Genomic DNA, 14,716 nt, shown 5'->3' on the forward strand with positions numbered 1-14,716 from the left:
GTCCCAATAACCAAAAACAACAAGAGAAATCGCCACTAAGAACAGGAGCTTCTGCGCAACTCAGCAGCTTGGTACTCCCACGCCTCTCCTTCCCATTGATGATACAGCTGCTCGAGTATTACCAAAACACTTGAATATTTATACAATAGCCTCCTACCTACAAGTATCTCCAGTTGACTTGATTATTGCCATAACCGGACTCCCCCAAAAGTGCATCGAACAGCTGCAGGTCATTCCGAATGTTGCAAGTCGGGTCTTGACCAGAACATAGAGATCAAAACGAATTGCTCACTCGCTTCCATCCAGCTGTAGAATCAATTTTAAAATTATTCTGCTATCCTATAAATCACGGGATGGCTTATACAGTACCTTGAATAAATCAAAGAAATGTTGTTTGGATAGAAAGTAACGAGGGTTCTGGGGTCAGGAGACAGACTTAAAGGACAACCGACACCTGTGGACAAGTTGTGTCCATAATTTGTAAAATCACTTCAAATGACTTCGACTGAGCGTATTTTACAAAGATTCCACCGCATATAGCTATATTTTACGTTTTAAGACTTGCGCTGAATATTCAGGAAGTCTTGTTTTTTGAGTTGATGACGAGTCCGTACGTGACGTCACGGAAGGTATCGTCACTGACCGAGAAAGCGACACACAATGCATTTTGTATACTTTGTTTGGTCTGAAAACTTTTGTTGATCCATGTTGATGGCGAAATTAGAAGCAAAACACATAAAAACGCAATGGTGGATCATTGTGTGTTGCACCAAGACTAGTATTTGATAGTAGTTGACACGAATTCCCAGCAGACAAATCAGCCCATTTCCAACGGAGCTTGGGCGCCATCTTGTGCATTTTCTGGGACGCTACATTGGTGTCCTGGCGGCTCGAATTGACATGGGAGGACTTCTTTAATCGATTGCAAACATTTATGCTTTCCTCTTAAGAACTATTTGAATCATATTCATAACTGGATGAGTAACAAGAAAGCATCTTCTCCGAATCTGAAGCCATTGTTTTGATTCTCGAGCAAGGAAAGACGTCCTGGAGTGACATCACGAAAAAGGGGGTGGGACCGTTTGAACCTTGCAATTTCCGGGGTTATTTTGAAGTACTTTTGCGACACTTTAGCTCATTTTTATTGGTGTTTTGCATTTGACTAAAAATATCAGCCTATGTGTTTTGGGTATTTTAGATGCTATAAAACGTTTTTCTGATGTCTGTTAGGAAAGAAAAAAAATGGTATTGGTTGTCCTTTAAGTCAATAAACAAATCTCAGAGTTCGAAGCAAACAAGAGCAATCAGTATTTAGCTGTTTTGCTGCGCGTCAATCAGATGTCAACAGAATTGATGTCAGCCCAAAGTGAGAATTTTTAAAATCCAAAATAAAACCATATTTTCAGCCTTATAATGACAATTCAGGTGATTTTAAAGCATTTTTTTTGTAATTCCAGAACCTTGTTCTTGCTCTGCATGCTATTTTAGTTTTTTTCTAAATTATTATTCTGATTTCATTCATTTACTTTTGCTTTTGAGTGCCACATTCTTGTGTCCCCTCCAGCGTTGCTTATAATAAGAAACACACACACTTGCAGGGATGTGAAATAAGTCAATAAATACACTCAGGAACACAAACGAAAAAAAATATTCCACAACCTTGCTGCTCTGCAGTTTACATCTTTTGGACGAATGATTTGATTGCCTTCATTATTGCAAAGCTTGCAGCGAAACAACTCTTGGACAGCAGCAGGCATTCAACACTTCACACCCAACCTTAACAATGCATTGCTTTTGGGTGGGGCAGCTCTACTTTCAGATCATAGTTTGGATGCTTAGCTGGAAGCAAACAGGTCCAGTTCGCAGGTTGTAGCTTTGGCTGCCTGGAGCAGTTCTCTTGAGATGCCATGTGGGGACTTAATGACTTGTCAGTCAGCGTCAGCTACAAATAACTCATGATGATCCTTGAACTTGCTTGACTTTTTTTTAAAAGGCTTTCAAGGGTGGCTTTGAATATTTTAAATGGTTGAGAGAGGTGCAGCTGGGAAGGTTTGCTGCCAAGTGATCCTATGCACCAAGCTGTGCTTGATTACATTGCAGGGGCGGTCTATCCCTGATGGACACTCTGAACCGTTGTCGAGCCAATCACAGGTCACACAGAAAAAAAAAACAATCATTCACATTCACACCGATGGACAATTATGAGTGTTTGATCAGCCCGCTATGCATGATTTTGGTATGTGGGGGGGGGGGGAACCAGAGGACCTGAAGAAAACACGCCATGTCCACATAGGAAGACTCCTTAAAAGTCCTTAAAAGGACAACCAACACCACTTTTTCGTTTCCTAACTGCCATCAGAAAAACGTTTTAGAGCATCTAAAATACCCAAAACACGCAGTATGATATTTTTAGTCAAATGCAAAACACCAATAAAAATGACTTAAAGTGTCCAAAAATTACGTCAAATTGAACCCGGAAGTTGCCAGTTTCAGAAGGTCCCGCCCCCTTGTTCGTGACATCACGCCAAGACGTCTTGCCTTGCTCGAGAATCAAAACAATGTCTTCAGTTTCGGAGAAGATGCTTTCTTGTTACTCATCCAGTTATGAATATGATTCAAATAGTTCTGAAGAAGAAAGCATACATGTTTGAAATCGATTAAAGAATTTATTCCGTGTCATTTTGAGGCATCTGGACAGAAATGTAGCACCCAGAAAATACAGAAGATGGCGCCAAAGCTCCGTTGGAAATGTGCTGATTTTTCTCCTGGGAATTTGTATTAGCAAATATCAAATCGTTGTCTTGGTGCAACACACAACGATTCACCATCGTGTTATTTATGTGTATTCCTTCTAATTTCGCCATCAACACGGATCAACATGAAGTTTTCAGACCAAACAAAGTACCGCAAAATGCATTGGGTGTCCTTTCTCGGTCAGGGGCGTTCCTTAAGTGACGTCACGTCAGGCATCGTCATCAACTCGAAAACAAGACTTCCTGAATATTCAGCGCGGGTCTTAAAACGGAAAATATAGCTATATGCGGTGGAATCTTTGTAAAATACGCTCAATAGAAGTCATTTGAAGCGATTTTACAAATTATGGACACGACTAGTCCGGGGGTGTCGGTTGTCCTTTAAATGTGACCATATTCGGGTTTGGTCGGGTAGTCGAGTAGTTAGCATGCCGACTTCACAGTGCAAGACCCGGTCCAGCCTCTCTGTGTGGAGTTTGCATGTTCTCCCTGGGCCCGTGTGGGTTTTCTCCGAGTACTCCAGTTTCCTCCTACATTCCAAAAAACATGCGTGGCAGGCTGATTGAACACTCCAAATTCTCCCTCGATGTGAGTGTGAAAGCGAATGGTTGTTTGTCTCTGTATGCCCTGCGATTGGCTGGCAACAAATTCACGGTGTTCCCCGCCGAGTGCCCAAAGACGGCTGGGATAGTCTCCAGCACACCCGGTTGCCCTAATGAAGATTAAGCGGTCTGGAAAATGCACGGATGGATGTTTATTTTCAGATCGTCTAATTGGCTGAAGGAATAACAAAGTGTTTTAGTCGCCTGAAGAAGGCGTGTTCTTGTTTGGGTTGCAAACATTGAAAAAAAGGAATGCTGCGTTCAAATGAAGTCCATCCATTCCAAAACTACGAACCCCTCAAATGACAATTATTATTCACGGTCTTGCTAACTTATTTAAAGAAATATTTACAGCTCTCATCTCTTGCTCTTGCACTTCATCTTCCACTAGAAAAGAGCCAAACTGGATAACCAACATTCAGTAGATTTGCTTGCACCGTCCCAAAAATTAGAAAATGCGATTTTGCTGCCAACTCTCTAACAAGTCTAACTTGTGTAATGCATTGTTAAAGCATTTAGCTGCCGGCACTTGGGTGATGCAGAGACGACTGAACGTTCCCGCTGAGGCTTGGATGTCTTGTATTGTACAGACAAGTTGAGCTGTCGCGCCGTAATGCAGTACTACAGTACTACAGTGAGGCGTATTTTATGCATTACGTAACGCAATGGAAAATTGCCACCTGCGATTTCATTAAACATCATAACTGCCACTGAGAATGCTGCAGTGAGAGATGTATTTTATGAACGTAAAATGACTAGCAATCGTAATTGGTGAATGCACTACGTAAAGATCATTGTGTGACCCTCTGCACTGTACTCATGAAAAGACAAAAAAACGTTTAAGCATGCGGCAACAATTTGCTAAAAGTATGAGTGCATGTCAGCAACTGTCAGGGAAGATTTGTCCGGATCAGTACTGCTGCCTGAAGTCAATACTTCACCTTTGATATTTAATGATGGCCTAATGATTAAATGAACTACAGTAAAGTCTCGTTATATCGATATTCTCGGGAGTAGGAAAAAATATCGATATAACCCGACTATCGATATATCCGATCCTGCGACATGTAAATTTTCTCCTTGCGTTCATAGAAATAGTATCATAATAAGCAGTACTATCGATGTAACCGATATCGATATAACGAGACTTTACTGTATGTGATTCCCACACGCAAAGATTCCAGCCCATACCACAGCAAATATTCCATCGACGCCAAAAACATTTAATGATTGGATCCTCGCAAATGAAAGTTCGCTATATGCCACTTTAAAATTACCATGAAGTTGCTGTGCGGTTATGAACGCAATCCAATAGAAGCTCCAAAATTGAATGCAGCCCGTTTGGCCTTTTGAATTGTTTTAAATTTTCATTTAAAAAGCTTCTGTGTAAGCTCTCAGTCGTACAGGAGTGGTCTATTGATGAAAACGTTTCTTCAGCCGGCATCTTTGAAGGTGTCGGACATTCCGCTCCTTATCCGAAAAGCTTCGTCAGCAAACTAAAATTGTGCTGGTAGCTCTGGCTCTATGTATGAAGCGACCTCTTCATCATTTCAGAAGCTGTTTTCCAACGAGAAATTATGTCAAATGAATGCGTCTGTCAGTCAAACTGTCACCATCATGGAATGTCCATCAACTGTATCATCTTTTTTTTTTCACATTCTGGACACTTTTAATGCCAAGTATCAAATTTAAAGCTCACTGAGTTGAAGTGTCATTCGATGCATTGGTGATTATTGTTTTAACTAATTTTTTTTAGGCATGTTTTCCCAAGAAACTCCCAATTGCTTGGACTGGTACTGTGAAAATGACTCCTACATACTGAGCTGCATGTAAGTGGCAGGTCAACACATGAGCTTTATTATTTCCCCCTCGGTGTTACTTCAGATGACCTTGTCATGACTTTGTCATTGACATATGAGTTCACGTATGGTAAACCGTGCTGGCCTGGAATCAAGTCTGAATATGTCCTGAGCTTATTGTGCAGATGTCAGCAGTCACACTTGAGCTAAAGAACAATAAAAGACGAAAACGTTGCGCGGCTTTCTGCTTTATGAGAGGTTGGATAGTTTTGGGTGTGGCAACAGCACCCAGAATGCATGTTATAACCTGTTTTTTTTTTTGTCCGTTTTCAGTTTTCAATTTGAATTAATGAATTTCTTTGATGACAATCCTTTTATGGTGTGTCACTTCAATGAAAAAAATACAAACTCTATGTCAATAAGCAATTACAAAAATATTGTTCAGAAAATCTGCCTGAATAAATGTTCAACTGTTCTGAGTCAGTGCAAGTTGACTGTACTTGGACGTGAAATACAACCGAAATGTATAAAGCAAATCTGCTGTTCACATTTATTTATTTATTTATTTATTTATTTATTTATTTATTCATTTATTTATTTTTATTCACATTGTTATTTATTTATTTATTTATTTATTCATTTATTTATTTCCATTTTTATGTATTTATTTATATTTTTTGTTTGTTTGTTTGTTTGTTTGTGTATTTATTTATTTATTCATCTGGTAATTTGTTTATTTATTTATTTATTTATGTATTCGCATTGTTATTTATTTATTTGCACTGTTATTTATTTATTTATTCATTCATTCATTCATTCATTTATTTCCATTTTTATTTATTTATCTATATTTTTTGTTTATGTGTATTTATTTATTTATTTATTCATTTATTTATTTTTATTCACATTGTTATTTATTTATTTATTTATTTATTTATTCATTTATTTATTTCCATTTTTATGTATTTATTTAGATTTTTTTGTTTATTTGTTTGTTTGTGTATTTATTTATTTATTCATCTGGTAATGTGTTTATTTATTTATGTATTCATTGTTATTTATTTATTTATTCATTCATTCATTTCCAGTTTGATTTATTTATTTATTTATTTATATTGTTTTGGTTATTTGTTTGTTTGTTTGTGTATTTATTTATTCGGTTTTTTTTTATTTTAAAAACATCAACATGAGGCGCTATCGTGATCTAAAGTGAACCGAAACATTGGCCACTCCTCGTCTAAATAGTGCGTAGTATAAATCTGTCATAATCTTAGCATCTGTGTCACACAAAAAAAAACAGATAATGTATCTGGATGATAATTTGTCTTAAAAAAATATTTGATAACTTGTACTTATCATGTCAATCAGGCGTGAAAGCAAAACGTATGTCTCATTGTGATCTTGAGTGTCTCTGTTCGCAACCTTGTCTTGCAATTCCACATTCCCTGATAAAATGACAACAGGCGAGTTTGTAGATGGCATTTTAATTTATTGCGTCAGGAAAACCGATGCCACAGAGTCATCTAGTGGCGAGATGCATGCACTGTCTTGGTGACAAAACTGACGGTTGGGGTTCCAATTTGCTGATCACTGACAGAAAAAGCAAAGGCTGTCTCCTCATGACGTTTTACGTAACGGCATCATTTTTTCCTTGTCGAATTCATTGAAAATGGGGCTTCGGGAAGTCACTCAGCCACAACTTCAGCCTCGACCTGCTCCTGAACAGTAGCAGCCTCTTTAACAGCAGGCACCTCCACCTCCTTCTTCTCCTCACCAGTGCTCGTGGCAGTTTCTGTCGCAGTGACTTGAGTGGTGCTCTTCACTTCTGTTTGCTCCTGGCCAGACGCAGAACCTCCACTCGCCTTGACGATGCCAAATGAGCCGCTTGCATAGGACGGAATGCGGGAGTGTTCCAGGCCGCAAGCGTTGTAGTTTACAGCTGTGCATTACAAGAAGATATATATCGTCTATATTTGTCTGCCGAAAACAATTTGAATCGGACAAGTTACATTTTCAGCCATTTAGACAAAGGACTCCTTGTATCCTTGTATGCTGTAACTTGACATGGATGCTGGCTAGACGCAAGGATAGTAATTTTGTAGATGAGCACGGACCCGTGCATGTGCCAGAAGGAGGGCTGCGCCGCTCTTGGAGTGGACAGAGTCAACTTTAGTCATGTCCAATTAAAATGGCTCCTTTTAATCCCTTTGAATGCTGATCTATGATTGGGCACCAGACTTGTCGGATTAATCATCTTCCGCCTGCAGAGCTGTGCATGAGTTTAGATTTCAGAAGGATTGATGGCCACTGTAGATGCATTTATAAATGTCGTACAGTGAATTAGACCACCTGCCTACCTTCCGCCAGTGTCAAAACGTGGTCTGAGCAGGCGTAACGGCATTATTGACTTTCTAAAACCACAAAATCTGAACAGCTGTATACAAAAATAGAGCTCAAAGTCTTTCAAAGGAATTGAATACATACACGTCATCTTGGACACATTGGTCTTGATTCCAGTTATCAACCTAGAAAGAGACAAATCAACCTTAAGAAATTTTACTACAGGATGACAGAAAATTCAAGGAAGCGGTGTCATGAAATGTTTTGAAATGTGAATTAAACAGCATATTTTTTGTTTGACTGTTTCAATAATTTCATTTTAGCTATGAATCATAAATGGTTTAATCCAACATAGTGGATTTTTAAAATTGGATTTTGTCTCTCATTGTATGTCTGTGAATGTATGTTTTTCCTTCTGAATATCCCCACCAGGTCGCTCTTGGGGGGGGGGGGGTCTTTAATCTCAACTGGACTAACCTGGTTAAATAAATGTTAAATATAAATCAATAAATTTGCACCTGTGAATTGGGAATTTTTCCACTGTAAGACTAATAAAGGCTAATCTAATCTACTACTACTACTACTACTACTACTACTACTACTACTATGAAAAATAAAAATAAAAATAAAAATAAAAAAATAAACAAATGAAAATGAAAATGAAAATAAAAAAATCCATAAAATTAATTAAAATAATAATAATAATAATAATGACAACTATTATTATTATTATTATTATTATTATTATTATTATTATTATTATTATTATTATAAATTTCAAAACTCTCAAGGACACTTTAGGATATTTTTTCTGCAGGTTTATTTAATTTAATTTAATTTAATTTAATTTAATTTAATTTAATTTAATTTAATTTGATTTAATTTAATTTAATTTAATTTAATTTAATTTAATAAATCACAACAACATGGATGAAGCACAAACTCATCATCATACCTGTCCTCCTCTCCCTCCAGAAGTTTCCTGTAGGTGGCAATCTCAATGTCCAGTGCGAGCTTGATGTTCATCAGTTCCTGGTACTGGCGGACCTGCAAGGCCATGTCCTGTTTGGCCCTTTGAAGAGCTTCCTCCAATTCTCGGATGCGAAGTTTGGCGTCCTTTACTGTCAACTCCCCGCGGTCTTCAACCTCGGCGATCTGTGCCTCTAAATTTTTTATCTGGTCAAAGAAGCAGAAGAAAATGTGGTCATTGGTTGAATGAGTAGTGAGTAGGATTTAGCTAAATAAATAAATAAATAAATGGCAGAATGGACAATGACTCTTGGTAACTACTGATCCAAACCTCACCTGTGCCTTAACCATGTCGATTTCGGATTGGAGCCTCATAATTCTGCGGTTCATGTCTGCAATCTCTGCCTTGGTCATCTTCAGGTCTTCGCCACATTTTCCAGCAGTTTGCTGCAAATCGGCATACTATATGCAAGAAAATGTGGGCGAGTCATTGTTTATGTTTAAAAACACCAAGAAAGGTGTTTGATCACTACTAAAAAGTGATAAGATTTCATCATTACCAGAGTCAATGAGGTCTTCTTTGTAAAGAACCTGACTTTGTCCAAAGGGGTATTTTGTGTGTTTGTATATCGAGAGCGAATCGTCGATTTTCTTGCCATAACGTACATTACCTTGTTCTGGTACCATGATTCAGCCTCAGCTCTGCTTCGATTAGCGATGTCTTCATACTGGGCGCGCACTTCAGCAACAATGGCATCCATGTCAAGGTTCCGGCTGTTGTCCATCTCCACCACCACGGATATGTCCTTGATCTGGCTCTGCAGCTCTTGGATTTCCTGCTCAAAGAAAAGGTCTTTAACATGCATTAAATCAGAGATCATCAGTATGATGGTAAATTCATTACGGTATCAAAGAGCTGCTTCAGGAAGTCAAGCTCATCAGACAGCCCGTCGACTTTGGCTTCCAATTCAGCTTTGTTCAGGTAGGCTGCATCCGTGTCCTGCGTGGCAACAGACAAGAGGAAGAATGCTCACGACGCAAACAAATACGAAAACAACCCTTGTGATGAAAAATTAAAAACTACATTCAGCCTGATTTCAACTACCTAACTGACTAAATAAATAAATACAATACAAGACTATACATATAGATGTATAAAGCGCTTTAACAATAGCTTAAACTGAAACAAAGCGGTTAACATGGGCAGCTATCATATACATGAAATAAAGCAGTCACAAAGATAGTAGAAAGCACCAGGAAGTCAATGATGGAAAGGAAAATAAATAAATAAAAAAAGGATAGATAAATGAATAAAAACAAATCGTTAAATAAATAGTTAAATAAATAAAAGAAAAGGTGATAAATAAATAAAACCAGATGGCTTAATAAATAAATAAATAAATACATACATACATGAATAACTAAATAAATAAATAAATAAATAAATAAATAAATAAATAAATAAATAAAAAGCTGAGAAATACATAAAACCAGAAAGCTAAATGAAACAGATAGCTAAATAAATAAATACATAAATAAATAAATACATAACTGATAAATAAATAAAAACAGATAGATAAACAAATAAAAACATATACCTGTAGTTCAATAAATAAGTGAAAAGGTGATAAATAAATAAAACCAGATAGCTTAATAAATAAATAAATAAATACATAATCTGATAAATAAATAAAAACAGATAGATAAATGAATAAAAACATATACCTGTAGTTCAATAAATAAATAAATGAAAAGTTGATAAATAAATAAAATCAGATAGCTTAATAAATAAATAAATAGCTGATAAATACATTAAACCAGAAAGACAAATAAAACAGATAGCTAAAAAAAATAGACAAATAAATACATAAATAAATCAGACCTTCTTCATGAGGACAAAGTTGTTCTCGCATTCATTGCGCTTGTTGATCTCATCCTCATATCTATGAAAATAATATACAGTCACACAGAAGCATGGTTGTATGCGTTGGCATATATACAGTACAGTAAAAACAACAGTAATTACAATGAAAAAGGAGAATTCTATCTAGCACGTTAAACAGCAACATGAACTCACTTGTTCTTGAAGTCCTCAACCAGACCTGACATGTGATGCAGGTCCGATTCCAATTTGACCTTTTCGTGACCCAAGTTGTCCAGCTGCTTACGCAGGTTGGCGATGTAGGCTTCAAACATGCCATCAATTACGGAGCATGTCGGACTTTGCTCCTGTAGAAGTTTCCATTTGGTTTCCAGCATTTTGTTCTGCTGCTCCAGAAAGCGCACCTGTGGGGTAACGGCTATATTTAATGAGAAGAGATTTCAGAGGAGGGCCTTGTTTGCCAGATAAGATGCTGATATTCCCCGAAAGATCTGACGAGAATGGACGTTCATGAATAAACTGTATGGAATGTGACTCGGGGGTCTTTGAGAAGGTTTGAAGAAGCGATTGGGCTCACTAAATGAGAACAAAAAACAGGAATACAAAATGACCCCCCTGGATCAACATCAATGCAAGGTAAATTATTACTCGGCCACAATGAAGCTTTTAAAGGACAACAGACGTCACTTTTTTTGTTTGTTAACTGACATCGGAAAAACGTTTTATAGCATCCAAAATACCCAAAACATGCAGTATGATATTTTTATTCAAATGCAAGACACCAATAAAAATGACTGAGAGTGTCCAAAATCTGCAAAAAATTGAGTTGCGAATTGGGAATTTTCAGAAAGTCCCGCCCCCAGTTCGTGACGTCAAGCCAAGATGCTTTCTTGTTACACATCCAGTTATGAATATGATTCAAATAGTTCTGAAGACGAAAGCATACATGTTTGGACTCGATTAAATAATTTATTCCGTGACATTTTGAGGCAACCTTGGGGGGAAATGTCTCACCCAAAAAGTGGCACAAAATGGCCACACAGCTGTTGAGGAATGAATCAGCCCATTTCCACAGGCTGATAAATTCCTTCCATGGAGCTTGGATGCCCTCTTCTGGCGGCTTTTGGGTGCAACACGAGGTTTTCAGACCAAACAAGCACAGCAAAATGCATTGACGTGATGGAAGGACTGCTTCAATGTGTCTTTTTTTTTCGGTCAGGGGCGTTCCTTAGTGACGTCACATATGGACTCGTCACCAACTCAAAAATAAGACTTCCTGAATATTCAGCGCGAGTTTTAAAACGTAAAATAAAGCTATATGCGGTGGAATCTTTGTAAAATACGCTCAGTAGAAGTCATTAGAAGCCATTTTACAAATTATGGACACAACTTGTTCGGATACGTCGGTTGTCCTTTAACACAAAATAGTGGTGTTTCCCAATTGTGACATGCGGAAACCCTTTTACAATGTTTTCATTCAGAGTTATCAGGTTGGGTGGGGCCCTGGGCAAACAGCACAAGCATGCATGTCATCCATGTTGAGTCGTTTCACAAGATAGCGGATCGAGCAGAGTTTATTTTTAACTGAACGTGTGTGATTGATTTCTAAGTTAACTTCTGGCCCTCATTTTTTTTCTGGGGGTTTCTTTAAATAAAGGAAACCTCGGCATGACTTCCAAGTGGGGTCTGGCAGTGGGGGGGGGGGGGTGTACCTGTAGATAAGAGTTGATCAATTACTGGCTGAGTGCCTTTTTTCATTGTAATTATTAACTGTGATTGTTCAAGCATCATTGCTTTTGATTGATTGAAGTCATGTTGTCAAAAGATGGATATAATTTATGTTTGGTCATTTTTGTCTTCGTTTTTTTTCTTACATATTCATTCTTTTTACATATTGAATGCAATAAACACACTTGCATACAGTCAATAAGTTTTGCCTCCGCTGGTGCAAACTATCCAGGTTTGTGACCATTCAGCCAGAGTGCTGAATATTTGGGGACTGGCAATATTAGTAAACCACCAGTGTACATTAACTCATTCACTGCCATTCACGAATGTATGCAGGAATTGAAAATATGACGTAGAGTGCTAATCCCAAATTAATTTGGGTTTTGTTTTTTCTTCCTTGGGTGCCAATAAAACGCTGGCTAGACCTCTGGTAATGTTTTTCCCTTCCACAAGGGGGCAGCAATTTTTTTTTTTTTCATGTTAGCGCTTTGTTCCGGCTTCAGATGTTGTTAAAGCGTTATATAAACCAATATGTATGGATTGCATTGTATTTTGGACAGCCGCCCTCATTTCAATCTCATATAACTCCAGACTCATATAATGTAGGAATTAACTCTGTTTTTCTGATGAAAGAAGCGAGTCTAAGGATTCTTACGCTGCATTGAATGTTTATGTAGTCCTAAAACAAGATTCTCTGTGGGTCCTGGAATTCGAGTGACAATGAGAAAAACCCTGGCACCGGAGTGGACACATTTTTGCAGATCGTCTGGCAGTGAACGAGTTAAAAAGAATGCCTTTATTGAGAAAAACGCTCCAGTTCGATAGTGCATCACTATACTGATGATCTCAGCAAATTGCAGTTATGCAACATCTTGCCTTGAAACAAATGTTCAAGATTTTTATTTTAGAAGCCTGTACGTGGTCGTACACCAATGGAAGAAAAACCACTGAAGAAAGTGGACTGACCTTGTCAATGAAGGATGCAAAACGGTTGTTGAGTGTCTTGATCTGCTCCTTCTCCTGGATGCGGACCGACTGGATGGTGGGGTCAATCTCCAGGTTCAAGGGGACCAGCAGGCTCTTGTTCACAGTCACTTCTGTGATGGGCGCCACCACTTCTTGGCCCATACCACCAGCCACGCGTCCGCCAAAGCCCCCAAAGCCAAATTCCAATCCACCCGCTCTTTGGCCTGACCCGCCGGCAACATACCCACCGACCGCCTTGAAGCTTCCGACGCCTACGACGGCGCCGCTGCTGCCCACCCCACCGTAGGCGCCGCGGACGACGCAGTTCTGCCTGGCAACACCCGCACCTCGTCCGCCGTAGCCAGAGAAGGAACGGCTGCTGAAGCCATGACTCGGTCCCTTGGTGGTGGACATGGTGGAGAAAGTGGTGGTCTTCACAGCTCTGACAGACATGGTCACAAAGGATTCTGTAGCAGCGAGGTGGGGTGAGAGGAGGCTCGGAGACTCTGCTGAAGATAGGAGAGTCGGGCAGGTAGACCGTCCAGAGGGGTTTGGTGCTATTTATTGGAACAGGGGAGGGTTAACTTCTTGTTCACCATTGGTCATTGTCATGAACGCAAAAATATGGCATGGGGTGTGTGGGATGGGTGTGTTGTCAAGGGAAAAAAAATCACATCTTGCTGTGCATTTGCATCAAATTGTTTAAAAGAATGAGAGCATTTAATTCATGTTGGTCCAGGCTTAAAAAATAAATACAAATAAATAATAAAATAAAATAAAATAAAATAAAATAAAATAAAATAAAATACAACAGAACATAACATAAATTAAATTAATTTAATATAAATTACATTTTATGTTATGTTGTTATGTTATTATGTTAATTTAATTTAATTTAATTTAATTTAATTTAATTTAATTTAATTACATTACATTACATTACTCACCCAATGTCTGTAATTTCAATAATGTTACGTACTGTAGGTTTACTTTCAGTTACTTTTGTCATTAAATTAGCCTCCCATCTCAAATATCCACACCACCGGCTCTCAATCAAATAAGGAAGCACATCCATTTGTTCCCTCACTTCTCATCGGGGTGACATATTGCCAAGTAAAGTGTGTGATGTACGTAACGCGTTGGTGCCCGGCGACTGCATGTCTCAGAAATATGACAAATGTATTTTTATCCTTTCATTAGTTTTACTCGCCTTGTCACTAATCGCTTTTAACAGCACATATTGCAGAAGCTAGACTGTCGGGGACATTTGCCAGTAGCACCATCCGCCTCATGGAAGCATGAACATTCTTTCTTTATCAGCTGGTGGAGAGCAAACATGGTTTGTTTTTTCTTGTCCCACCTTAAGTCTTAAATAGCTTTCAAATGACCCATAAAATCCAACATAAGGAAAAATCCAATCCAATAGGTAAAAAGTCCTCCGACTTTGGAGACAAACTGTATCAATTTGTGGGATTTTAACATTTTTTGCATTGTTTGCTTCAAACACCAAAAGAAAAAATATATGTTTCCATGGCTAAAATGTCTCATCGCAATCTTATTTAAAAGGACACTGACGTTTTGATTTGTATGAAGCTGCGAAGTGACACTCTGAGTATGGAATGTGCTGAAGGACACACATACATGTCATAAATCACAAAGGAGGGCGCCATGGAAATT

The 14,716-nt window shown here is 38.2% G+C and overlaps 1 protein-coding gene across 1 annotated transcript; it reads right to left on the bottom strand.

Annotated features, from left to right (window-relative positions):
- Nucleotides 1-6,622: 6,622 nt before the first annotated feature.
- On the bottom strand, nt 6,623-13,583 carry LOC148890000 (keratin, type II cytoskeletal 8-like). Its single transcript, XM_089010566.1, has 9 exons — nt 13,040-13,583; nt 10,541-10,749; nt 10,346-10,406; nt 9,368-9,463; nt 9,135-9,299; nt 8,800-8,925; nt 8,450-8,670; nt 7,639-7,679; nt 6,623-7,093 (listed from the first exon to the last, which is right to left on the bottom strand). The coding sequence occupies exons 1-9, from the start codon at nt 13,490-13,492 to the stop codon at nt 6,840-6,842; spliced, it is 1,626 nt and encodes a 541-aa protein (XP_088866692.1). The 5' UTR covers nt 13,493-13,583; the 3' UTR covers nt 6,623-6,839.
- Between the last annotated feature and the right edge of the window lie 1,133 nt (nt 13,584-14,716).

This window comes from Hippocampus bargibanti, linkage group LG12, assembly GCF_051943395.1.
Source record: "Hippocampus bargibanti isolate YZ-2025 linkage group LG12, ASM5194339v1, whole genome shotgun sequence".
NCBI lineage: Eukaryota > Metazoa > Chordata > Actinopteri > Syngnathiformes > Syngnathidae > Hippocampus > Hippocampus bargibanti.

Bases quoted from the DNA above. Each gene is read 5' to 3' on its own strand.
- LOC148890000 (XM_089010566.1), bottom strand. From the start codon at position 13,492: ATGTCTGTCAGAGCTGTGAAGACCACCACTTTCTCCACCATGTCCACC. The intron at 9,464-10,345 runs GTCTGATTTATT...GTTGCCACGCAG, and splicing joins ACTTTGTCCTCATGAAGAAG to GACACGGATGCAGCCTACCT. The intron at 8,671-8,799 runs GTGAGGTTTGGA...TTCTTTGACCAG, and splicing joins TCGACATGGTTAAGGCACAG to ATAAAAAATTTAGAGGCACA.